At 37.4% G+C, this 27468-nt stretch overlaps 1 protein-coding gene and 1 pseudogene across 1 annotated transcript; one reads left to right on the top strand and one right to left on the bottom strand.

Annotated features, from left to right (window-relative positions):
* Positions 1–826: 826 nt before the first annotated feature.
* Positions 827–27468, bottom strand: SLC25A31 (solute carrier family 25 member 31). Its single transcript, XM_006067299.3, has 6 exons — positions 27074–27468; positions 16048–16175; positions 9556–9673; positions 6286–6440; positions 4731–4856; positions 827–1768 (listed from the first exon to the last, which is right to left on the bottom strand). Exons 1-6 carry the CDS (start codon positions 27315–27317, stop codon positions 1568–1570), a joined length of 972 nt encoding a protein of 323 aa, XP_006067361.1. The 5' UTR covers positions 27318–27468; the 3' UTR covers positions 827–1567.
* On the top strand, positions 7734–8886 carry LOC123330056 (annotated as a pseudogene).

Raw genomic sequence — 27468 nt, 5'->3', positions numbered from 1 at the left:
AAACGCCTTCCAACCTTTCAGCTCTATTGTAGAGTCATGTGGTTGGCAGGCACAGCATGTTGTTTCAGTCCCCTAGGTAACATTTCACTTTCTTTTGTCCTAACTATATACATGTTCCAGCCTTCAAAGAATACACTTTTGGTCTAGTGATTTAGTAATTAAATTCCTGTTTGCTCTCTATGGATGCCATTCAGGATTTTAAAGACATTTTGCTTCTAAGCATGTCCCTGAGCAAGCTGAAAACTTTTATCTTTTCTTAGTTTATGTTTGTATGGGACACTGTTACTAATATTTTATTATTTTAAATGCTTTGGTCCATCTTAAATCTTCCTTTTTTGTAGTAAACAGAATTACTGATAGTATAGAAGGAAACAAAAACATGTATCTTGTTATTTAACTTTTTGTGTTATGTTGACCTCTGCAAGAAATCATGTTAAGCGTTTTCAAAAGAGTTAACTTTTTTTCTCAAGTGATAGCACCCAATAGACTACAAAGTATACTTTGGATTATTTTCCTTGAAATATACTTTGCCCTGTGCACCAGGACGTTCACTCACTCTGTTTTGGTTTTACCCACTCATGGCTTCATAAAATCTAAAGTTTATTCCCACTAGCTTAACATTCCTTTACCCACTAAAACTTGTAAAATCTTAGGAATTTCAAATGTACTATCTTCTACAACATTTCTGAAAAACCAAACAGACTCCTGTACAAAACCCTGAAAACTCTGCTTTCTGTCTTTAAGCCAGTTCCCAATTCTGATAAAAATTTGGTTACTCTCTGCTTATTAATAATGTTAGCATCAAGGAAAATAAGGCTCAGGCATAGCCAGTTTTAAACTTTTTTATTTTCATCAATACAAAGTATACAAACTAATTTTCAAGGGGATAATTTTTGTTCTAAGATACATTCACATTTAACAAGATTTTATTTATCTTAAAGATAAAAGCTAGCATATATGCCATCTTTATATTTTTCACTTTCCAACTACAGGTTTACAGTGTCATTAAAGTCATTATCATTTTTTTATAATCAGATATAGAATCTGTGCTTATTAAAAACTATATGATACCATAAACACTACACATAGTAATAACCTGAGCTGCTTTAGTAGAGATATTGTAGAAGAAAGCTTACTTATGCCCACAGATATCATGATGACATCTCCTGATAAGCTTTTAAGAAATATTTGTCATATCATATGATTTCAAAAGATAGGGAGACAGTTAAAATAAAATAATTTTAAAAGAAGATACTTTCATTTCTTAGATTTTAGCATTGTACATTTTACCTTATCACAAAAGTTAGAAAAAGATTTTAAACTAATAAAAATAACATGTACCACTTATAGTAAGTAAAATGTCTCATTAAAGTGAGTTTGAATCTAAATAGGAAAGAAACTGCATTTATCTGTTTTTTTAGTATTTAAATTCTTGAAAAAAGCCTTTGCTTTATTGCAGAATTAGCACTTTAAGAAATTACTGACAGTAATAACACTATCAAAATGTACCCAAATGGCAGCTATGTAATTTGTATGTTTAAGAAGTTAACTATATCCATTTCTCAATTTAATCACCTGATGAACTACCTCCAATATCAATATTAAAGAGGTCTTTAATTTTATCATACAATACCAAGACCAAAGCACCCCCTGTACCACGAAGGATGTTGGAGAAGGCACCACGAAAAAATGCACCAATTCCTTCCTGTTGGTATATCTTCATAAAGCAGTCTAAAGTTCCTTTATATTGCCGTTCAGCCTCACCACTCTATATAAAGACAAACAGTTTGCCATTATCAGTATCTTTCATCATAAGACAGATTTTATATAGCACCAAGGATAGATTAAAATTAATCCTGTGTTGAATAAGTATGTTGAGTTAACAGTCATATATTGAATACTGTCTCCACTGACTGGAGAATACTCATACTTTTTCAGGCATACTTGAAAAATGGCCAAATATTAGGCTTAACAAATTTTAAAAGATGGCATCACATAACATGATTTTATCATTTCACCACACTGTAATTAAGTGAGAAATCAATAGCAAAAAAAAAAACAAAAACAAAACTAGAAATATATTGCATTTGGGTGTTAAGAAAAACATATCTTAGAAAATTTGTAAAAAAATTTGTAAAAAAAGTTTTTTTTTGTGTAAAAAAAAAATAACTTCAAAAGGTATACATACTGATAAGTGTTTGTAATAAGGCTTAACAAAGTTGTGGGATATAAAATCAAAATGCAAAATTTAAAGAAGACTGTCCCAAATTGTGTCCTCACAAAATTCATATATTAAAGACCTAACCCAGAACCTCAGACTGTGACTATATTTGGATAGAGTCTTTATAAAGATAATTAAGGTTAAATGAACTCATTAGAGTGGGCCCTTACCCAAAATGATCATAAGAAGAGAAACAAAAACGACCATGAGAAGACACAGGGAGAAGGCCATCTACAAGCCAAGAAGAGAGGCCTTCAGAAGACACCAACCCTGCTAGACTGTTAGAAAATAAATCTCTGTTGTTTAAGCCACCCAGTCTTTGGTACTTTGTTATGGCAGTGGTACTATGTTTTATATATATAACAATGTACACATAAAAATCCACACCCACAATTTTTTTATGAATTATTTTGACAGTAAGTTGCAGCTACAGTTGCCCCTTAAACATTTCAATGTGAATTTTCTAAGAATAAGTATATTGCCCTACATGCCCAAAGTAGTTATCAAAATCAGACAATTTAACATTGATACCAAAACATCTACCTAATTCAGTCTATTTACAAATTAATTTTCTATTTTCAAAAGTTTTTCAATTAAACCAGAGCTAGACATAGATCACGGAGGAGGCAATGGCACCCCACTCCAGTACTCTTGCCTGGAAAACCCCATGGACGGAGGAGCCTGGTAGGCTGCAGTCCATGGGGTCGCGAAGGGTTGGACACGACTGAGCAACTTCCCTTTCACTTTTCACTTTCATGCATTGGAGAAGGAAATGGCAACCCAATCCAGTGTTCTTGCCTGGAGAATCCCAGGGACGGGGGAGCCTGGCGGGCTGCCGTCTATGGGGTCGCACAGAGTCGGACACGACTGAAGTGACTTAGCAGTAGCAGACATAGATCAAGAGGAAAACAGATATAAAAGAAACAACTTAAAGAATAGTCCATATGAAGCAACAGGTTAAATAGGTTAGATATGCTTTACCCTTTCAAGGAGATCCAACTAGTCCATCTTAAAAGAAATCAGTCCTTAATATTTATTGGAAGGACTGATGCTGAAGCTGAAACTCCAATACTCTGGCCACCTGATGCAAAAAACTGACTCATTGGAAAAGACCCTGATGCTGAGAAAGACTGAAGGCAGGAGAAGGGGACAACAGAGGATGAGATGGTTGGATGGCATCACCAACTCAATGGACATGAGTTTGAGTAAACTCCAGAAGTTGGTGATGGACAAGAAGGCCTGGTGTGCTGCAGTCCACGGGGTCACAAAGAGTTGGACACGACTGAGCGACTGAACTGACTGATGGTCCCTTTCATGTGGTCCAGTGGGTTCTTTCAAGACCATTCTGTAGAGGATACTGAGGACAATGATAGTAACTACACCGCACAGTATTAGTTTGAGAATAAATGAGTTAAAGTGTAAAATACTGAGGACAGTTCTGCCAAATAATAAACACAGCTTTGCTGGCCTCATTATTTTCACTTGCCCTCATGAAACCTATCATATATGGGTTATAGTGAAATACTTTTTAAGCCATACCTTTAGGAATGTTTTTTCCCCTCTGCTGAGAATGTTCTCTCACTGTCTTGAGAAAAAGCCTATTTTCTGAGATTTAGCTCTTTAAGAGGCCATATCTGATCACTTTTAAGCACTTGAGTACCCCTCCCCTACTGTATTCCTGGAACTTATGCACATTTCTATTTAAACCATTAATAGTATGCTTTCAATAGTATGCTATGAGTTTGGGTGCAGGTTCTGCCTTATTTCATTTGTGTCACTGAAAGTGTCAGTCACTCAGTCGTGCCCAACTCTTTGCGACTCCATGGACTGCAGCCCACCAGGAATTTTCCAGGCAAGGATACTGCATTTGCCATTTTCTTCTCCGGGGGATGTTCCTGACCGAGGGATCAAACCTGGGTCTCCTGCACTGCAGGCAGATTCTTTACTGACTAAGCTACCAGGGAAGCCCATTTGTGTCACTAGAGCTTGGTGAATAGTCACTCAATTATTTGCTAAAGGAATGAATATAATAAGTATCGGCAATGGAGATCAACAGTATCAAAATTTTGGTCTGGGGATTTACATTTAGAATATACATCATAATAAATATGTTTTCCTCCTTGGAGTTAAAATTATTTACTTTTACTAAAATATACTACAACAAATGATTACATATATCAGTGGCCTGTGACTGGGCTTATTCTACTTAATCTAATATTCAGTTAAGACAGACACAATTTCATCTAATCCCTGCCATGCCCCTCCACTCTCCAAACAGTAATATACACGGCAGGAGAGAAAGACATTGCTGTTCTGATAGCAGACATGGAAGAAACTTTGCTGGATGATGACTGACTGCTTATGACAGGAAACAAAACAAAACAAATCATGTATTTATTTTAGTAATAAAATGAAGGGCCTATGTCTTTTAGTCAAATTGTCTCTAAATTACACCTGAATATCAGAGATATTGGAAAACTCAATTAAGCTTACAAATAATATAGAATACCTGCATCATCATACGTCTTCTAACTGTGTCAAAGGGATAAGAGAGTATTCCAGAGCACGTAGTCACAACTTGAGCAATGAAAAAGGAGACAAGAAAAGGTGTCTCTTTTGGTTTTGGTAATAAGCCCTAGAAAAGAAAAATTATCAAATAACCATCTAAATTTCCAAAATACCTTAAATTATTAAGTCAAAGGAAAATTCATATATATATATATATGTGAAAGAGGGCTGAATTATATTTAAAATGCAATAAGAAAAGTTGGATTTAGTATGGAAAGATTAAAATAATAGCAGGAGATCAATAAGAAAGGAGAACCCCACACATGGCTATATTTTTAAAGTTCATTTGAAAACAAATAGTATATCTGCAATTATAGGAGATTTGTTATTAATAGCGATGGCAGCCAGTGACCAAAAAAGTTCTTCCACTGTTCTTCCTCATAGAGTTGGAAAGGATGAAAGAATGCCTATTACTATTGACAGATGACATCTGATAAGCTTTAAAGCTCTAAGCTAGTGAAGAAACATTTCTAAATTTTACAACTACTATAGCTTATAATAGAGAAAAGCAGAGGGAGAGTAAACATAAATTTTTCTATGATTAAATAAATGTATATAATATCCTGTAATTTCCATTAATCTGTCTAAAAAATACACTACAAACTAAAAGCAATATGTCCAGACTGTAATAAAAATGACATTCAACTACAATTGTACTGAACAGGGAGAGCAGAGATAATATATGACACTATCATAAAATTTCCCTCAGGTTTTAATCTTAATAGTAAATAATACTGATATTAATTTCATTGCTTCTTTTTAGAAGCATTATAATATAGTGATTAAGAACATGGGATCTGTGCTTGCCACATAAATTACTTGGCCATTTCTAGATTATTTATTTTTAAAATGGGATATATTAAAAGCTCTCATAGTGTTTGGATATAAAGTCCTTAACAAGGTTCTTGAAACTAAGTAACAGATCAAAAAATGGCAGCCATTATTACTATCTCTGTTTCCTGCCTTACGGAAGCACTACTACCATCTGAAATGCAAAGGCAAATAGCAGAACCTGGAGAACAATACAAAATTTAATAGTACCCAACAGATCACTGAGCTATAGTAGCATATTTATCATATTTAACTATTATGCCTTGCTTGTTTTCCAATGATGATAGTAAACTGATAATATGCATGTAAAAAAGTGATAACAAAATGAATGTAAAATTAGAAAATAACTGTTAGAAGATGCCTGCCTATATACCAAATATTCAGTTATGATATACATCTGATTAGCATGTTTTCTATTTGAGTCTTCCAGTCCAAGCAGCACAAACACTTTATGTCTATGCTTTATATCCAAATTCATGTTCATAATAGAGTTATAATTTAATTAGGTTATGGCAAAGCCATGATTAAACAGAATGCTATAATGTCTCTTATGTCATCTTTTATTTTGATTTCTATAATTAAAGTAAACATACTTGCTGAACATATTACTAATTAGAACAACAAAAAGAAACAATTTTTTAACATATACTAAAGTACCAAATTACCTTAACTGTGTCATAAGCTCCAAAATAAGAAGCTCGGTACACAATGATGCCTTGAACTGAAACACCAAACCCTTGGTATAAACCAACAATTCCATCTGATTTTGCTATTTTCATAATACAGTCACCTAAACCCTTGAACTGTCGCTCTTCAGGACCTAAAATACAGCCATTTAAAATTTATTAGCAACATTATAATCAGATAAACACTTTAATCAAAGTAAATTAAACATTTTACAGATTTAAATTACCTGGTACTAACACTTAGAAATCTTTCTAACAAACAAGGCATAAATTGAAACCTTCCCATTCATTTAAAGATAGTAAGATGTCAAGTAGTATCAAGATATTTTAACTGCAAATATTAATCTCTTATATAAACAATCTAATTCAAGCAATCTGATTGGCTTAAAACATTTCAATAAAATTACCATTCAATAAAGTTACTAGTTAGCATTCAGAAAATACTTAGGCATTAAAAAGTCTACAACTTGCTTCAGTTGAAGAGCAAAAAGACAGATAAAACAAAAAGGAAAAGCTAAAAACTAGTAACTTTAAGGATTATTAATATTTTAGATGCGGTGTCATATTTTTCTAGTGTTTGATGGTTTTTGTTTTTATTTTCCCTTGACTTAGAAATCTTTAATAATATTTTACAATTATATATAGAATACAGTGGTTCAAAATAAGATTCTTCCAATTTTGAGAGAAAACAAAACTATAGAATTGAAATTAAACCAGGATGCATGTTATTTTCATTTTCTTAACAAGAAAATCTGGACTGCCAGTTAAACATGATAGATCAAAGTCCTCATCCTTGTCATCCCTTCTGAGGCCTTTTCTCTGATCATTTATCTAAAATTGACGTCATTCTCTTCTCCTAAATTTTTTTTCCTGGCATTTATTGCTAAGTGACAGTAGATTTTAGTCATTTTTTCCTTTTTTTATTACTATAATCTCCACTAGACTGTAAGGTACATGAACCATGAGCTCCATGATTAATATGGTGTATCTCAAGCAGGACCTACTTTACTAGAGGCACCCAATAATACTTGTTGAATGAATCTCTGCTTCCTTGAGAAATTCTATTAAAATAATAATAAGGGAAAAACAGGTTTAAACCAAAAAAGAGTACATGACAAGAATAAAGTTCACAAATTTTGGCAAGATGGAAAGGAGGTGGAAGAGTGGTAACTCACTCAGAGTGAGCAGAGAAAGTTGAAACCTTTCTTGCAGAGGGAGATACTGTTGAAAAGAGAACCACGTCTCCAATAATCACAGAAATTTAAAATTAAAGGAATTAAGTACTATTGTGGTAAGGCTCCTATTTGTGCTGGAGTCACATGGGGCCAACTGAGTTACCTTCACAATTACTGAAAAAGACACAGAAAGATACATCATTGTGAATGTCAAATCATCAGGGATATAAGGTAATTAAAAAGAAAAAAACACCAAATGGTGGATGATGAATGAGCCGTGGGGGGCCTGGAGGCCCTGGAGTGGGAGGGCATGGTGGCTTCTGTGGAGGCTTTGACAGCAGCACTGGTGTCCAGGGCTGAGGTTGCAGAGCTTGCAGAGGCCAAGCCAAGGATAGCACCAAGCTGGACCACCTGGTCAAGGACATGAAAATCAAGTCCCTGAAGGAGATCTATCTCTTCTTTTTGCCCATCAGGCTATCTGAGATTATTGACTTTTGAGATCACTGACTTTTTCCTGGAGCATCCCTCAAGAGCAAGGTTTTAAAGATTATGCCTCGGCAAAGCAGACCTGTCCTGGCCAGCGGACCAGGGTCAAGACATTTTGTCATCACTGGGGATTACAAGAGACATGTCAATTTGGGTGTCAAGTGCGTAAGGAGGTAGCCACTGCCATCCATGGGGTCACCATTCTGGCCAAGCTCTCTGTGCTGTGAGGCTCCTGGGGAGACAAGAACAGCAAGCCCCACACTGCCTCTTACAAGGTGACAGGCCGCTGCTGTGGCTCCGTGCTCGTGCGCCTCATCCCTGTCCTCAGGAGCACTGGCGCTGTCCTAGCCTCTGTGCCCAGGAAGCTGCTGCTGATGGCTGGAACTGATGACTGCTGCACCTCCGCCAGGGGCTGCCCCGGAACCTTGGGCAACGTTGCCAGGGCCACTTCTGATGCCATTTCCAAGACCTACAGTTATCTTACTCCTGATCTCTGGAAAGAGATGTTGTTCACCAAGTCTCAGTATCAGGACTTCTCTGACCATCTTGTAAAGATTCATACTAGAGTTTCCGTGCAGAGGACCCAGCCTCCACATAGCCACCAGATAGTTTTATATGAGAAAAATATAATGAATGAAGCCAGAAAAACAAGAAAAAAGTCATATACAGAAGGATCAGCAGTAAGAAAATGATTTCTTAAGAGCAGTATTAGAAACTAGACTCCAGAGTAATGCTTTCAAAATTGTGAAAGAAAATTATTTTAATTCCAGAATTTTACATATGGCCAATTATTAAAAGAATGAAACAGACATTTTCAGATAGCCAAGATCTCACTTTATCTCCTATCCACCCTCCTTAGAAAGCTATCAAAGAATACATCTACCAAAACAAGGATGTGAAGAAACACAGAAAGATGTAATAAATAAGTAAGGACAGAGGAAAAGGGAATCGAAGGTGAGGGTTATACATGTAACCTAGAAAGGGGCCACAGTCAAGACAGGCAAATAAGTGCATGAAGGGATCTAGGGGATGGCTCTCTAAATAACAAAAATAGAAACAAACTAGAAGTTAAAGTGCTCTTTGTGGCTTACTTTTTTCTTACTATAGTGTTGGCCTTCCTTTCCCTAGTTTAAAAGAAAAGAAAAAAAGTAGTAATCTTTAGGCTCTATGGACTTTACCATTTGGTTGAGAATAAAATTTTTAGGTTGAATGCAACACTACTGTTAAAAGCATAACTATGATAAATAATCGGAGAAGGCGATGGCACTCCACTCCAGTACTCTTGCCTGGAAAATCCCATGGATGGAGGAGCCTGGCGGGCTACAGTCCATGGGGTTGCTAAGAGTCAGACACGACTGAGCGACTTCACTTTCACTTTTCACTTTCATGCATCGGAGAAGGAAATGGCAACCCACTCCAGTGTTCTTGCCTGGAGAATCCCAGGGACGGGGGAGCCTGGTGGGCTGCCGTCTATGGGGTCGCACAGAGTCGGACACAACTGAAGCGACTTAGCAGCAGCAGCATGATAAATAATACAGTGTTCAAAACCACAAAGAAGGAAGAGTTACCATTTCTAATAATCCCGTACCTTTTCCAATATCAGCACCTAATCGGGTTCGGGCAAAATCTAGTGGGTAAACTACACATAAGGATGTTGCTCCAGCAGCTCCACCAGAAGCCAGGTTTGCCAAAAACCACCTCCAGAACTGAAACATATTAATTAAAAAGTAGTTATTAAACTATAGAATCTGATTTTTTAAAATCCTTTATTTTTATAAGGTTAAAAAGCCAGATTTACAAGATGCTTTTATAAAATAAACACCTAAAATAAGCATATATTATCATCCAAAATACTTCCCTTCATGTCCATGCAGGCTTTGTTTCTTACCAAGCAGTCTAGGAGATACAGGCTAGATGCTGATATATTGAAATTCCAAGATATTTTAATATCCTCCAGCAAAAGCAGCCCAGATTAGCACAAGAAGCCTCATAAGATACTCCACTCTTTAGACTGTATAAAGCTTTTGATTAATAATATATCTTTTTATTACTAAAATGTTAGGTATCTGTGGAGGCCTCAGTTGTTCCCTTTCTTGGTGGCAGGGGAGAGGGACAGTAATATATCATAATGCCACAATTTCACTTTGTAGTTTTAGTAAAAATAAATTTAAACAGGTCAAAAATATAGACCATGTCCAAATGTAAATTGGCAGAAATCAATTATAATGTGGCTGAGTGGCTGGAAGACCTTACTGATCTACTACTTCACAAGGGCTGTTGAGGTTCTTTTTGATAAACATTTGAAATGTGCTCTGCTTAGGTCCAGTAAACTGCGTTTCAACATCTAGCGCTCAAGAAAAAGAAAGGAATATTTGAACTGGAGTTCTTTCAGAAAACCTAGGGTACAAGACCACTGTAACCAACCTAGTCAAGCTCAGGTTCTTGCTTCTCTGACGTCTGTTTTTTTTTCTAAATTTAGTTTTAGTTGGAGGATAATTGCTGTGCTGACCCCTGCTGCACAACAACACGCATCAGCTACAAGTACACACACACCCCCTCCCTCTTGTGGCTCTTATTTCCAAAAATAATTTTAAGTCTCTCATGCTTTGGACTCTCAATTTTCTCCTGGCCTGAAATGCCCTTTCCATCTTTTAAATTTTCTTCCTATCTTCTATAAACAAAAAGTTATTGATTTATTATTTATTGATTTATGCTCTAATTCACATTCTATTTCTTTCATGAATTCTCTGATCTCCAGCTCATTCAAAACTATATGTAATCATACCCTCTTCTATAAATACTTCTTCTCTCAGAGAATTAAAGGTAAATCATGTGATCAATATGTAAAATGTATCAACATGTTCCAGATTCTCATTTTTTAAAACCAGTGTTTACAATCACTACTTTCAATTCATTATTTGTGTACCTGTCTTGTCTTACTTTCTACAGACTATAAATTTCTGCAGGCCAGAATTATTTTTATTTTTACTTACTGAGATATATTTACCCACTGTTCAGTTCACCCATATATTCAAATCAACGAATTGTTAGTGTATCAGAGTTCTGAAACCATTATCAGTTTCAGAACATTTTCATCACTCCAAAAGCAACCTAGTACCCATCAGCAGTCACTCCATATCTTTCCCATCTCCCTGAACCCAACATAACCATTAAGCAACTTTCTGTCTCTATAGATTTGCCTGTTCTAGACATTCCTTATACATGAAACAAGCAGTCTTTTGTGACTGGCTTCTTTCATATAACATGCTTCTAAGGTTTATCCATGTTGTAGCATGTGTAGCATGTGTTAGCACTTCATTCCTTTTTACTGACAAATAGTATTTTACTGACTTATCACATTTTATTTATCCGTATCAGTTGCATGGACATTTAGGTTGTCTACATTTTTCGAGGCCTGAATTCTTAATTCATATGTTTATTTCACAATGCAAGTCATGGGGCCTTGTCCAGAGTAAGAGTAATGCATTCAATAAATATTTGTTTAATGAAGGGTACTTGGACTCCCACAGTGCCTTGTAATGTGAAACTCTTAAGTTCTACTGTACAGATAGCCATGTTTCATAATCACATAGAGATAATGAGACCAGAAGGTAGCTAATCCATAGTTTGGAAGATGACATGTAACCTGGCAGAAAAAGAGGAGCTAGGCCACAGTTTAAATCTTAATCTAGAAATTCTAGGCCAGTTAGTAGTAGGGACAGAAAAGGAAAAAACATTAAATAATGTTTTTAGGTTTCAGTCTACTTTGACACTGTTGAAAGCTACAGATACTTTCCCAATAAAAATCTCACATATATAAACACAGTTTTACTGTAAAAGTTTAAGTTATTCCTCAAGTTTGCATGGATCTTAGGTAAAGAACCCCACCACCACTTGAAAGGTTAGTAGGAATCACTATGATATTAACACTGAACTTAAAAGAAATAAAATGTAGGGAAGTAAAAAAGATGGGCAATGAGAAAATGCAGAGCAAATAAATACGCACAAAAAACCACATCATTACAGACCGAGATAGACTAAATGATCTGGGAGACAAAGATAAAGAGTATATAGTTTGATCCCTACAGCTGCCTGTGGTTCAAATTCCACTGAAGTAAATATGTCTTTTTCTTGCAGTAATTTCTCTGCTTCTTACAAGCAAATAGGCCAAATTAAATAGGCTATGCAGCACAAAGATTTATAAAGTGCATCTTAAGTTCAATTTAATATTCTATTTCCTTCCTAGATAAGAAAAAGAAAACAGATCCATAACTTTCTGGGTGAATGATTGTATAATTTACATAATTTACTATTCAAACAGGGACCCCTCTGATAGTGAAAGTGGGGCCAATGAGAAAGCAATGCAGGCAGGCACATATAAATAGTATGGCCAAACTACTAGGGGAAGGAAGGCAGGGAAGGTTAAGGAGGATGGAAGGAGGGAAGGAGACAAGAAGACTCTATGCTGAATGATAATTCTGCAAGTGTTTCTGTAACAGATAAAGTCTGTCCCTCCACAATTAAGCTTGAAAATAAAACAGACCCAGAAGTTGTTTTTTAAGTTTGTAATTTCAGATATTACTATACTGTAAAAGGGGGCTTCCCAGGTGGTGCAGTAGTAAAGAATCTGCCTGCCAATGTAGGAGATGAAAGAGATGTGGGTTCAATCCCTGGGTCGGGAAGATCCCCTGAAGAAGGAAATGGCAACCCACTCCAGTATTCTTACCTGGAAAATCCCATGGACAGAGGAGCCTGGTGGGTTACAGTCCACAGGGTAGCAAAGAGTCAGACACAACTGAGCACCACCACCAAACTATGAACGGAGAGGGAGTGAAAGGAATCAGGAAAGGAGAATAAGAGAGTTTAGGGGGTTTGGAGGAAAATAATCCTATTCATTTTCAACTGTTGACAAATAGATGATAAACTGCCTCCAAGCACAAATACCTGGGACCAAAGTTCTTTCTAACAGTTTGTATCGGCATGGAAGAGAGCAGGAAGCTCTAGTCTCTGATGAGGGTTGTGCTGGTAGCTGCTTAGGAGCAGCAGAGACATATTTTATGCCCAGGTTCAGCTAACACTCATTTAGTTTAGTCACCTCAGCTGAAAGAGGAGTAAGAGTATGGTAGAAAGAACTGAATTTGGGAGTTAGAAAGACATGAACAAATGACTAGGGCAAATGCTTTAAGCTCTGTCTTGTTTTCCTTATCTGTACATTTGGGGTAAAAATAACTCCCTCAAAGGGCAAGGTAAAAGTTCAGTGAAAGAGTATATAGTAGGCACACACCTCCCTACCATGGTTATTTTTTAAAAACCTTTTACTCTGACATAATAGCAGACTCACATGCATCCTAGTACATATGAAGTCTATAAACTTTTCAAGCAATTTTCCCCAAAGATAACATCTAGCATAATTACGTGTGCGCATGCTCAGTGGTTTCAGTTGTGTTCGACTCTTTATGACTCTATGGACTGCATGTAACCTGCCATCCTCTGTCCATGGGACTCTCCAGGCAAAAATACTGGAGTGGGTAGCCATGCTCTCTTCCAGGGGATCTTCCTGACCCAGGGATCAAACCCGAGTCTCCCATGACTCCTGCACTGCGGGAGGATTCTTTGCCCACTGAGCCACCAGGGAAGCCCAGCATAACTATAGATATGATGGAAATCTACCTCATTCAGATTTCACAAGTTTTACACACTCATCAGTGTGTGTATTTAGTTCTATGCCATTTTATCATATGTGCAGATTCATATGACCAGCAATTATCACAGTGGACAGTTCCATGATAAAGATCCTCCATTTATGGACCTCCTTATAGCCACCTCCCTCTCTCCTGGTAACCACTATTATGTTTTCCATCTCTATAATTTTCTTACTCCGATAATGGTAAATAAATGAAATCAGAAAGCAAATATTTTTTGAGATTGGTATCTTTTCAGTTAGCATTGAAAGTTGCTGTTTGTATCATGTTTTTTCTTTTTTAAAACTATATGGTAAAACTTACTGTTTAGGCATTTTAAGTGTATAATTCAGTGGCATTAAGGACAACACTGTATAAACATCATTACTATTTCTAGAACTTTTCATTATGCTAAACATAAACTCTGTACCTATTAAAGAATCTCCCTCCCTCTTACCCCTGGCAACCTCTATTCTACTTTCTGTCTCTATGAATTTGCCTTTTCTAGATCCCAAGAGGATCATACAATACTTGTTTTATCAAAACGTGTTTCTCTTTATTGCTGAGTAACCTTCTATAGTATGATATACCACAGTGTAAGCATTCACCTGGGACATCTGGGTTATTCCCAAATTTTTATCTATTATGAAACAATCTTCTATGAACATTGTATACTTTGCTTTTTTGTGAACAGAGGTTTTTTCTCTGGGATAAATGCCCAAGAGTTGGACTGTATGATAAGCACGTGTTTAGTTTGTGAGAAACTGTCATACTCTCTTGAAAGCGGCAAGATCGTTTTACATGCCCACCAGCAGTGCAGAATCCAGCTTCTCTCAATCCTTGCCAACAGCTAGTACTGTCACCAGTGCCGCCGGCCGAGAAGCATGGAGAGATGTTTACTGTGGTAGACCAACTACTTCTAAATCACATACACTGTACTTGTTTTTTCTATCTTCTATGTTTCTTTGAAAACCAGGTAAGAAACCCAAAATACCAAATTTTCATTTTCAGGTTTTTGTTTTTTTTTTTTTCACTTTTCTTAGGGCCGGAACAGAGATAGGAGAAAATTTTGATGTCTAAGGGCAGAATTAGAAGGGTCATTAGTAGCCAAATTTAACAAACAATATATATTTAAACATTACATATTACTTGTGACTGAACATCTTTACATTCTAAATAAGACTGCATGTTCTTTCTTTTTTATTGTTCTTTTCTTATCTTTTGGCCACACCTTGCAGCATGTGGGATCTTAGTTTCCCAACCAGGGACTGAACCTGTGCCCCCTGTATTAGAAGCATGGAGTCTTAACCACTGGACCACCAGGAAAGTGTTAGCATATTCTTTAGAAGCATACTAAAAATGTTTTTACCTCAAGCTCTACTGATTTGAAATTTATTACAGAGTTTTGACAGAGATCAGAGTTAACTGAAACTTTTAGAGCCATGTTATTTACACTGTTAGGGACAGATGTTAGTAACATAAATATTCTAGTTAATTCTGGAGTTAATTACTTCATCTGGCTTAGTTTTACAGGAATTATCTTTTGGGGGAGATAGGGTGGAAAATGTTCAGTAAAGGGTTAACTCAGCAGGCTTGTGTTGCCCAAACCGTGCACATACTGAAAAGATCTCCCTCCTTGACCAAACTCAAAGGTTCCTTTGAGGAAACCTTCTGAGCCTGTGGAATATCCTATCTAGTAAGACTGTCTTTATATGCCAGAGGCCTTGGCAACACCAGATGGTTTATACTAACATTGATTTATGGTGAACACCCCTTTGTATACTTGGGGCTTTGGGCTAAACTATATCAATTTGACCTTTTGAGTGGGTGGCAGCCGTAGCCGGCGACTGAGTAGCTGAGTCTATTATACATGGCTATGAAACTGACTTCCCTCCCACATCCCCTCCCACAAAGACCTGACCACCATGTTCATAGCAGCATTATTTGTAACTGCCAAGGTTGTAAAGGTGTGTAATCAATTCAAGTGTCCATCAACAGATGAATGGATAAAGAAGATGTGATATATATAAACAATGGAATACTACTGAGCTACAAAAAAGCATGAATATCTGCCATTTGCAGCAACATGGATAGACTCTGAGGGTATTATGCTAAATGAAGTAAGTCAGAAAAAGACATATACTTCATGATATCACTTCTATGTGGAATCTATAAAATGCAACAAACTAGTGAATAAAACATAAGAATCAGATTCACAGATACACAAAACAAACTAGTGGTTACCAGTGAGAAAAGGGAAGGGGATGCAGATAGGAGTGTGGGGGAAAAGGGTTACTATGGGATAATTTGAATCACATATGTGAAACTTTTAAAAACTGTAAAGCACTATATAATTTAAAGAATCTTTCATTCAATTAAAAATGATAAAAAATAATTACCTGTTTTTCTTTATTAACTCCAGACATGAACAGTTGTTTGTATTTGTCTTTGAAAGCAAAGTTTAGAGCTTGTGTTGGAAAATACCGGATTACATTTGCCAAATTGCCACGCCAATAACTGAGGAAACCTACAAAAGAAAACATACTAAATATAAACTTGTATTATTATTAAATAATTTGCATAGTTTTAACAAGCTTAGCTGTTTGAACTACCTAAAAGTTACATCTTTTCTTATGAGAAAAAAAAGAAATTTACATGTGTCTCTAAATGAAAAAAAAAGGCTGTGTTAACTCCAAGCACTCCATTTCAATTTTGTTCATTTCCAATAAGAAGCCTTGACTACCTAAAAACCTATGGAAAGCATTACCAGCTGAATATAGGTCTCTTCACTAATAGAAAAACAGAGCTTACTAGTACTCATAAGAGAAGTTTAGTCTCATTTCAAATCATAAAATACAATTCCTATGGTGACAAGTCTGTTGGAACAAAACTGTGTTGTATATATACTCCTGAGAATGAGATAAAAGAGTCTTATCTTTGTATTTTATAACCTAGCCAAATAAAAGGAATGCACAATTCAAGGCAGTTTCCAGAGGCCTGACGAAGAGACAGGAGGAAACTTTCAAGGTTAATAATCTTCCCAATTCAAATCTCCACGGACTGAATGACCAAATTTTTTTATAATTTTTTTTTTTATAATTCAGTCACTGTGTTATCTGATAAGTCAGAGCTGCCTTTATAATCCTTAGCTGCCCCAGAATATAACAGGCGATCCCTCCAGGACCCATAGTTGTATTTATAGATGGTTGAACCCTGCTACTCTTTTTTTTTTTTTTTGAATCTGCTACTCTTAATAAGATAGCTCTAGTCCCAGCTTGGAGAAAAGAACACCCATAAAGAGTCTCCTAAAGATAAAAAAAATTTGAATGAAGATAATCTCAGTTGACTGGGCCCAGTGCTCAGAAACTAAAAGTTAGATCAGATAAATACACAGAGAGAAAGATATTTATTTATTAAATAAATAAGTATACTTTGTGGGAAGTAAAATTGAGTATTAGATAAATCCCAAGGTGAATGTAATGGAGAAGGCAATGGCACCCCACTCCTGTACTCTTGTCTGGAAAATCCCATGGATGGAGGAGCCTGGAAGGCTGCAGTCCATGGGGTCGCTGAGGGTCGGACACAACTGAGCAACTTCACTTTTACTTTTCATTTTCATGCATTGGAGAAGGAAATGGCAACCCACTCCAGTGTTATTGCCTGGAGAATCCCAGGGACGGGGGAGCCTGGTGGGCTGCCGTCTATGGGGTCTCACTGATTCGGACACGACTGAAGTGACTTAGCAGCAGCAAGGTGAATGTAAAGCAGTCACATAGAGACAATTAAGATGTATATTAATGGCCAAGACATAATCTCTTCAATCCTCACAGCTGATTCAGTTACCTGGCATTCAGTTGCAGGCATAAATTACTAGGGCATTTAACATGTAATGATAACAGCTACAACTTCCTGAGCACTTAATGTGTACCAGGCACTGGCAAAGGCTGTACTTGTACATTTAATTTAATCATCACGCTAAGCTTATGATATATGTTCTCTTATAGTACCCATTTCATTCATGCACAAACTGAAACTTTTATAAATTTAAAAACTATAATCAGGATTTAGAATCAAGTTTTCTGTCTGTCTCCAAAGCTCTACTGCAGCTTTGGGTTTCTGAAGAAGCAAATCCTTGAAAAGTTTTTAAGTATGGTAAATAAATAAAAGTCTATTTTTTAAAAAATGGAAAATGATTACTGTAAAAATTTTTGAGGCAATATTAAGAAAACAATACTAATTTCTAGGAACTGCTTTTTATTCATTTAATCCTTATAATCACCCATGAGGTAGGTAATATTAATCTCTCCATTTTATATATGAAGAAATGCATTAAAAACAACTTATAAAGCATAGACAAGTTAGTTAAATAACTTGCCCAGTGTCACTTGGGTCAGAAAATTGTACACCTGGAATTTAAACTCAAGCAATCTGGCTCAATAATTCAGTCCCTTAACTACAATACTTTCCTTAATCATGCAAATATCTTCTGTACCTAAGGAAGGTCAACAAGTTTTCTTTAATGGAAGCAAAATAAAAATCTTAAAACATGAGAAATGTAAGCAAATTATAAAAGAATATTGCTTGCTAGTTACAGCCACATTGAATTCCTCAGGGAGATTGATTAATCTAATTTTCAGAGGTATTTTTAGTGATTTCTAAGTTCTTCATAGTTAACATTTAACAACATAGTTAAGCATTTGTATTTTCTGCAGACTTGCAGAAGAGAAACACTGAAAGTAAAATATGACTGTAAGTGATACTGAAGAATAAGATTTTATTTTCTACACCTGTGTTATAGTAACACAATAACAGATTACTGGCAGAGCATAGAGTCGATCTTAAAAGGAAAAAAAAAAAAAAAAACATGTTGGCTGGAGAATGGCCAATGCAGTCAAATTGGATTTAAGTTAAAAATCATCATTTGTTTTTTAAAAACACAAACTAATAAACTGAGCTTAAAAAGCATTGTGTATCAAAAATGTATTGGAATTCCCATTTTATACATGGCTCTTATTTATTAATAGTCATTTTGGAAATGGTTGATTTAGATGGTATTGAGGTATTACAGGTTTCAGATTGTGAGCTGTTATATAATTATGATCATGAAAAGTGTGAGAGTGTTCATTTCTCTGTCATCTCTGACACTCTGTAATCCCACGGACTGTAGCCCCCAAGGTTCCTCTGTCCATGGAATTCTCTAGGCAAAAATACTGGAGTGGGTAACCATTCTCTTCTCCCAGGGATCTTCTGGACTCATGGATCAAATCTGGGTCTCCCACACTGCAGGTAGATTCTCTACTGTCTGAGCCACCAGGGAAGTCCAATTGTAATTATAGTACTGAATTAATATCTATTTCACAAAAGAGTATCACAAATGAGTAGTAAAAAGCTTTTAACTTTGGCTAACGTATTGAATATAAAGAGAAAATTCTGATGACAGACATTTGCAAATTAACAGGAGACCATGACAGAGTGCCAGATTTATGACTGAGGTGGTTTGGTATCGTTGACAGAATGTATTCCTTTTAGCAAAATTGTATTTGCATGAAACAATCTAGAGGATTCAACAAAACAACTGTCAACATCTCAATGTAATTATAGAAACAAATAAACCTCTAGAAGAATAATAGGAAAACTGGCAGCTTTTAATGAGTTATGTCTGAAAAAATATTTCTCTCACACACAAAATACTATTGCATGGCTACTACTGATTCATGGATTCCCTGAAGCTACAGGTATCAGGTTAAAAACCCTTCCTTTAGCCTTTTTCCACGTATCATGCTGCAAAACCTTGCTCTTATTCCCTTTTTTTTCAACTCACTGATATACCAGGCTTTTAGGAGTGCCAATGTCCTTAGTAAGAGTACAAAGAGGAGGAACTTCAAAGTGGAATTCTGAATACATTTTCTATAGAAATATAATTTTGGGAGGCTAGGTTTCAGCATTTTATTAAACTATACTCTAGGTACACTATGTACCATGTAGGTTCTTTAGATAGATTACAAAAATCTACTTTATATGTAAAACAAATTTATCCCAAAACAGAGTTCCCTGTGCTATACAGTAGGTCCTTGTTGGTTATCCATTTTAAATATAGCAGTGTTTACAAGTCCATCCCAAACTCCCTATACAGGTTCATTCTCTAAGTCTGTGAATCTGTATCTATTTTGTCAGTAAGTTCATTTGTATAAATTCTTTTTAGATTTTGCATATAAGGGATATCATATGGTTTTTCTCCTCTGTCTGACTTATTTCATTCATTATGACACCTCTAGGTCCATCAATGATCCTGCAAATGGCATTATTTCCTTCTTTTTAATGGCTGAGTAATATTCCATTGTATACATGTATCACATCTTCATCCATTCCTCTGTTGATGGACATTTAGGCTGCTTCCGTGTCTTGGATGCTGTGAACAGTACTGCAGTGAACACTGGGGTGCATGTGTGCTTTATTTCTTTCTTTCTTGGTTGCACTGGGTTTTCATTACTGTATCCGCACTTTCTCTAGTTGTGGCAAGTGGGGGCTCCTCTTCATTGTGGAGTGCAGGCTTCTCACTGTGGTAGGTTCTCTCGTTGCGGAGCACTGGCTCTAGGCTTCAGGAGCTGAGGCAGGCGGGCTCAGCAGTGGTGGCGCATGGGCTTTGCTGCTCTGCGGCATGTGCAGTCTTCCCAAATCAGGGATCAAACTCATGTCCCCTGCAGTGGCAGGCAGATTCCCATCCGCTGACCATCAGGGAAGTCCTAGAGCATGCTTTTCTCCAGATATATGTCCAGGAGTGGGATTTCAGGGCCATATGGTGGCTCTATTTTTAGAGGAACCTCCAGACTATTCTCTACAGCAGTTGTACCAATTTACATTCCCCCCAAGAGTGTAGGAGGAGAGTAGGGAATACTCTCCACACTCTCTCCAGCATTTACTGTTTGTGGTCTGTTTTATTACAGGGATTATCCTGTTTAACCATCAAAACTACCATATGAGGTAGGTAATAAAATTATTGGGCTTCCCTGGTGGCCCAGACGGTAAAGAATCCACCTACAATGCAGGAGACCTGGGTTCGATGCCTGGGTTGGGAAGATCCATTGGAAAAGGGAACAGCTACCCACTCCAGTATTCTGGCCTGGAGAATTCCATGGACAGAGGAGCCTAGTGGGCTACTGTCCACTGGGTCACAAAGAGGTGGACATGAGTGAGCAACTTTTACAAACATACAATATTATTATAACCAGTACAGAACTGAGGAAATGGAAGTTGAGAGAGGTTAAATTAAAGTTGTTCAAGGTTACAAAGTAAGGGAAGGACTGGGATTCCAGATCTTTCTACATGTATCTAACTACAGATCTAGAACTATTACATCTCTATTGCCTCTAGGTAAAAATCCACTTTGAATAAAAACAGTAGTATTTTTTGATCAGAATAAAACAAAGGAAAACCAAGAGTGATGCAAATGTAGTAGTATTTCATTCTCTAGTCATGCAGATTAAAGGACAGTTTCCAAATATATAATCACAAAATTGATACAGAAAAACATGGCGATTGTGGTATATTTCTCCTCTAACAGCAGAACATCTAAGGTGTGTTGCTTTTTTTTTTACTTAATTGCTTAGTAAAAATAATCTCTTCAAAATTTAAAGATGATAAAAAAACCTCCTTGGAACTTAATTCTGAGAAAGTAATTAAGAATTAATATAAAACTTATGGGGAAATGGGGAAAAGTTACCAGGTCACTTACTGGTCAACTTACGAGTCAAGAATGGAAATGCTAGGCATGTTTGGGTATACAGTTGACCTTTGAACAATGTGAGAGTTAAGGGCACTGATGACCCACGCAGTCAAAAATCCAAGTATAACTTGTAGTCTGCCTCCCCTATATGTAGTTTCTCCATATCCACGATTCTGCAACCATGAAGTCAACCAACCGGGGATCATGTAGTACTGCAGTATTTACTACTGAAGAAAAAAAATCCACACAATTCAAACCCATGGTGCTCAAAGACTTGTACACTCCAACATACTTAGTCTGCCTATTAGTTAAAAAAAATGCAATCAATGATTCTCAAATATGTACATACTTAAAAAAGCAAATTATATACCTTTGCCACTATACCACCCTGTTACATGCATCTGTAAAACATATCCAAAAGAGAAATTAAAGAATGAGATAAAGATTCTTCATTTACACAATACTGTAAATCAACTATACTCAATAACTATACAAAAAAAAAAGATTCTTTATTTAAAAATCTTTTATGTGATACCAAGTACATAGCAGGGGCTTCTCTGGTGGCTCATATGGTAAAGAATCTGCTTGCAATGCAGGAGACCCAGGTTTGATCCCTGGGTCGGGAAGATCCCCTGGAGAAGGGAATGGCAACTCACTCCAGTGTTCTTGCCTGGAGAATCCCATGTACAGAGTAGTTTAGCAGGCTAATGTCCATGGGGTTGTAAAGAGTCAGATACGACTGAGTGACTAACACACACACTCACAGAGCAGACCTGCTAGGGACAGCACTAGGAATAAAGTTCTTGGTCTTATGGAACTTACATTACAAAGACAGACAATGAAGAAATAAATATGTTAGGTGTCCAGAAAAAAACCAGTAATATGCAGATGGAGAATGAGGAAGGACTATTTAGATAGGGTGGTTAGGTCAAACTTTAAGATATTAGGACAACTGAGCATTTTTTACTAGTTAAAACACAGTACTTTCAAATATCTTGCTAATTATGATGTTTTCATACTATCATCTGCTATTATCTCAAGGCACTTAGAATGAGGTTCATTCTTAAAAATAATGTGAATCTATATTTCAAATAGTCTTCTTGACAATTTCAAATATTCAAATAGTCTTATCTCTATAAATCCATTTAACAGAGCCAACATAAACTGTATTTATTATACAATAATTGAGCAAGGGCTCCAGTCAACCCTTTCCCCCTGTGTAACCCTTACTCTTTTTTCAGGAAGCCATAGTGTCCTGTGATATATAACCGACATTTGGCCAATCATAGGTACCAGAGCCAAGTCATTTAATAAATATCAGTAAAGTTTATTTTCCTATTTTATTTACATAAAGCATACATATTTTATTTTAATACCCCAAAATATCATCTTCAAGATTTAAAAACCTGACTGCTTTAGCCTTCAGAAAAATATGTTTGGAAAAGTTCATATTAAAAATAGCTGATGAACTCATGGCCAGAAATATCTGAAAGAGAAAAGAGTTCTGGTAGGCTCTTAAAAAAATGAGACTTATAATATCCTTAAAAACCTATGTTACAATATACTAAATAAAAGTTTATATTAATTAAAATATATTTACTGATGCATAGCTTGCTCAGTGAAAAAGAATCACTCTCAAGACACTAAAATGTTAACTGTGGTGATGTTAGCAGTTTTTTTTTTTTTAAACTTTTGGTTTCTCTATATTTTCTAATTTTCTATAAGAAACATGCATTATTTGTGTAATGAAGGTTTGAATAGTACTAAATAATAAAAGTATACATATAAAGTTGGAAAGTCATAAAACCAACTAAAGAATAAATCTTTAAAAACAGCATTAGTCAGGTTAAACCCAGACACTTTTACTAAAAAGTATCAAAGATACCCAAAGAGAGATTTAAAGCTATGTTCAGAACAAGAATGAAGAGATATCTCCTTGAGGTGTAAAGAAAGACGTAAGGTAAGAAGATAGTGAGAGAGCACCTAGTTTTGCCTTCTGAGTTCACTGTCTCTTATCCTCATTTCATATTGCCTAAAGAAAGGAAAAGTTATCAGTAAAACTAGAATATGGAAAACGAGAGACTTCAGAACGCTGAGATGGTGATGTACCTTGATTTTCACAAGACAGAAAGTAAATTCCAGAGAACAAAAGCCTCAGAATCTGACCGCCTAGTAACATTCCAGAACGACCTAGCAGTGATTCTCAACCCCACCAGGTTCCAGTTTAGTTTACAATGCTTCCTTTACTACCTATAAATAGAATTCAAAGACAATGACCTCTTCACTAGCTCAAAAAAAGTCAATATAATGCCTTTGTTTACATACAAAGAGGAAATAAAGGAGTTTATAATATGTATTTTTAATTAGTAAATTGGTGAGGTGTGATCACACCAGAGACATAATAGAGACATAATAGCAATGAATCTGTTGTGTTTAAGATACACACTGACATTGTGAAAAAAGGATTTAATAAGTATATCTGTACAATCATAATTCAATATTTAGAAATGAAGATGATGTAAGTGGTGATCAAATATGACATACAGAGCTGTTAACATGAGTTTCCACAATGATGAACACCTCTCAGTAAAATTCTGAGCAAAACAAAGTACAGTCTTTCCTCTACTTACACAACAGCTGCATTACTGAAATTAGTGTGTACTAAAATCATGCCCTGGACAGTTTATGTTGATAAGTAAATAATCAAAAACAGGTTTGAGTGCCATAAGAACATCCAGTGGGAGATCTGAGTTATTCCACTGCAGGATACGTCTTTGTTGGGCAGGACTGACCATGCACAGGGGCAGCAGGATGTTTAGCAGTCCTGGATTTTGCCTTTCATATCACTGCATTTAAGGATTACTCCCCTCTTTGTGCTAAACAAAAAATTCCTCACAAGTTTCCCCAAATGCCCCTAGATGGCAATATTATCCCTGTTGTGAATTACTAATCTTTTAGCATAGGATATACCATGTGTACTGATAACAAGGCTTTGTATGTACTAGGAAACATTTTCTTAAAATTCTGCTTAAAGAAACCTGGAGCCAGAATACTATTCAGAACGGTCTCAATTTACAAGAGCCATATTGAATGTGTGTGTGCATGTACTCAGTCTTCATAGGTGTCCTATTTTTGCAACCTCAAGGACTGATGTTGAAACTGAAACTCCAATACTCTGGCCACCTGATGTGAAGAGCTGACTCATTTGATAGGACCCTGATTCTGGGAAAGATTGACGGCAGGAAGAGAAGGGGATGACAGAGGATGAGATGGTTGGATGGCATCACCGACTCAATGCACATGGGCTTGGGTAGGCTCTGGGAGTTGGTGATGGACAGTGAAGCCTGGCATGCTGTGGTTTATGGGGTCGCAAAGAGTCAGACACAACTGAGTGACTGAACTGAACTGAACTGATGGACTGTAGCCCGCTAGGCTCCTCCATCCATGGGATTTTCCAGGCAAGAATACTGGAGTGTGTTGCCATGCCCTCCTCCAGGGGATTTTGTAGATCCAGGGACCCAACCAAGTCTCTTGCACTGCAGGCGGATTCTTTACCACTGAGCCACCAGAGAAGCTTCATATTTAACATATTTAGGTTTAAATATTACAAAAAACATTTAAAATATAAAATGATTTAGCATTGGTCAGCACAATCTTTCCAGAATATTTAACTTTACCTCAGTAAATATTTAAAGCAGATTAGTAAATAATAAAGAGGCTCCTACTTCTCTGAAGAGAAATGGGAAGCTTGCTCTGATAAAATAAATGGAAGTGAAAAGATGTGAGCCATTAACTATGAAATATCTAAATTAAGCTCCCAGACGGGGCACACTATATCCACAGTATAGATTATGCCTTAAGAGTCTATATCCTCAACCCTAAATACTCTGCTTGCAGGGTCTTAGTTCCCCCACCAGAGATCGAACTTGTGTCCCCCTGAAGTGGAAGCCTAGAGTCCTAACCACTGAACCACCAGGGAATTCCCAGGAATCCTTTTTTTTTTATCAGAGGAAATGTAACCTATCTTAGACTTAGGAGTGAAAGAAAGGCCTGCACTTGAGTTGAACCCACTTCACGTCTTGTTCAGAATATACAACAAATAGGCCTATTTCCCTTTTTAAAATTCTTATAGATGTTTCAATTGAATCCAACTATATATGGGAGGCTCAGATGGTAAAGAATCTGCCTGCAATGCAGGAGACCCTGGTTCAATCCCTGGGTCAGGAAGATCCCCTGGAGAATGGAATGATATTCTTGCCTGGAGAATCCCATGGATAGAGGAGCCTGTCAGGCTACGGTCCATGGGGTCACAAAAAGTCGGACACGAGTGAGCGACTAACACTACACTATACAGCTAAAAGTTTCTGATCAATTTATCCTCTATTCAGTTAGCTAACTTAGAAGCCAGTCTGCAAGGTGAGGGCAATGAATGATTAACAAGGCATTTTCATTATTCCTTAAAATCATTTCAATATTAATGGGAAAAACTCCACAATGAACCAAAATATCAAAATTTTACATAAAAACAGAGCCTGATGCCAAAAAAGAAAACTGACCCTGTCTCTACTTAAGAGCTTTTACATTGCTCACCATAGGTTTTTCTCATTAATTTTGATTTCTAAAAATACTGCATTAAAATAGTTTGTTTCTAGATGGAGGTTCCCACGAGGCACAGTGGTAAAGAATCCGCCTGCCAATGCAGGAGACACCTTCGGTCCCCGGTGGGGAAGATCCCCTCTAGAAGGAAATGGCAACCCACTCCAGTATTCTTGCCTGGAGAATCCCATGGACAGAGGCGCCCGGCAGGGCTACAGTCCATGGAGTAGCGAAGAGTCGGACACAACTGAGCACGCACGCACCACTGAGGTTTTTTGGCATCTTCCTAAAACATGTGTAGACGTGAGTGCCTGTTAAGCTTCAACCCCAGTCTTCAGTAGTTCTGAGAACAAACAAGCTCTTTTCACTGAATACGTACTAGAGAGGCCCCACCCAATACTTCTCTATTTGGCATGCTGCTGCTGCTGCTGCGTCGCTTTACTCGTGTCCGACTCTGTGCGACCCCATAGACGGAAGCCCACCAGGCTTCCCCGTCCCTGGGATTCTCCAGGCAAGAACACTGGAGTGGGTTGCCATTTCCTTCTCCAATGCATGAAAGTGAAAAGTGAAAGTGAAGTCTCTCAGTCGTGTCCGACTCTAGCGACCCCATGGACTGCAGCCTACCAGGCTCCTCAGCCCATGGGATTTTCTAGGCAAAAGTACTGGAGTGGGGTGCCATTGCCTTCTGCATTTGGCATACTTGTCTCAAACATGTTATTTCAGCAAATATTTCAGAACCTTAAAGCACTTATTAACATACAGCCAAGTGCCTAATGGCATCTCCCCCAATCCTGGGAGGTCAACCATTTCCCTCTTGAGCCAGGTAGAGGCTCACTGGGGTGCAACGCCTACTAGGAAGGAGAAATGTAGAGGAAAGAGAAGGTGGTGATCCCTCCTGCCCAAGGACTGCTCACGTGTAGGCCTTCTTGACCCTGGGAAAGCAGAGCCTCATAGACTGGTTAAGAAATTGTATTATCCCAGGCACAGAAATCAACTCATCACCGACACACACGGCCCTGGTGCCCGCGCAGCGTCCCCTCCTGGCTCACCCACTCCCTTTTCCCAGAAGCTGACCCTGCGCGGAGGGAAGGTTGGAGCATACGCACCCTGCTCACGGGGAATTCGCACCAGGCAGTCCACGATGCCTTTGTACTGCGCCTCGGGGCTGATCTGCTTGGACGACGCCTGGACCTGCAGCAGCAGCTTCACACGCTCGATGGGCGCCACCGTCGTCTTGGACACAGCCGCCGCCACCCCGCCTGCCAGCAGGTCCTTCCCGAAGGATGTGGCGTCAAAAAGCCGCTTTTCCACCTTCTTCTCTTGCTTCTTCTTCGGAGGTTCACGCTGCATGGTGGAACAACTTTCGTAAAAACGGGTAGCAGAAGCTCAAAATAAGAGCCGCAGACACGCGAGGACGAAGCCGAAAACCGCTTCAGCGTAGTCCTGGCGGGAAAGCCGCGCTCAGGACGCTGGGAGAAGGTCGCGCCAGGGGAGGGGAGCT

Source organism: Bubalus bubalis, chromosome 17, assembly GCF_019923935.1.
Source record: "Bubalus bubalis isolate 160015118507 breed Murrah chromosome 17, NDDB_SH_1, whole genome shotgun sequence".
Taxonomy (NCBI): domain Eukaryota; kingdom Metazoa; phylum Chordata; class Mammalia; order Artiodactyla; family Bovidae; genus Bubalus; species Bubalus bubalis.
This window is presented reverse-complemented; position numbering and strand designations above follow the sequence as displayed.

Coding starts and splice junctions, on each gene's coding strand:
- SLC25A31 (XM_006067299.3), bottom strand. CDS start 27,317: ATGCAGCGTGAACCTCCGAAGAAGAAGCAAGAGAAGAAGGTGGAAAAG. Junction 16,176..27,073: donor GCGAATTCCCCGTGAGCAGG/GTGCGTATGCTC, acceptor TTTCTTTTGTAG/GTTTCCTCAGTTATTGGCGT. Junction 4,857..6,285: donor GAGCTTATGACACAGTTAAG/GTAATTTGGTAC, acceptor TTTCTTTTCTAG/GGCTTATTACCAAAACCAAA.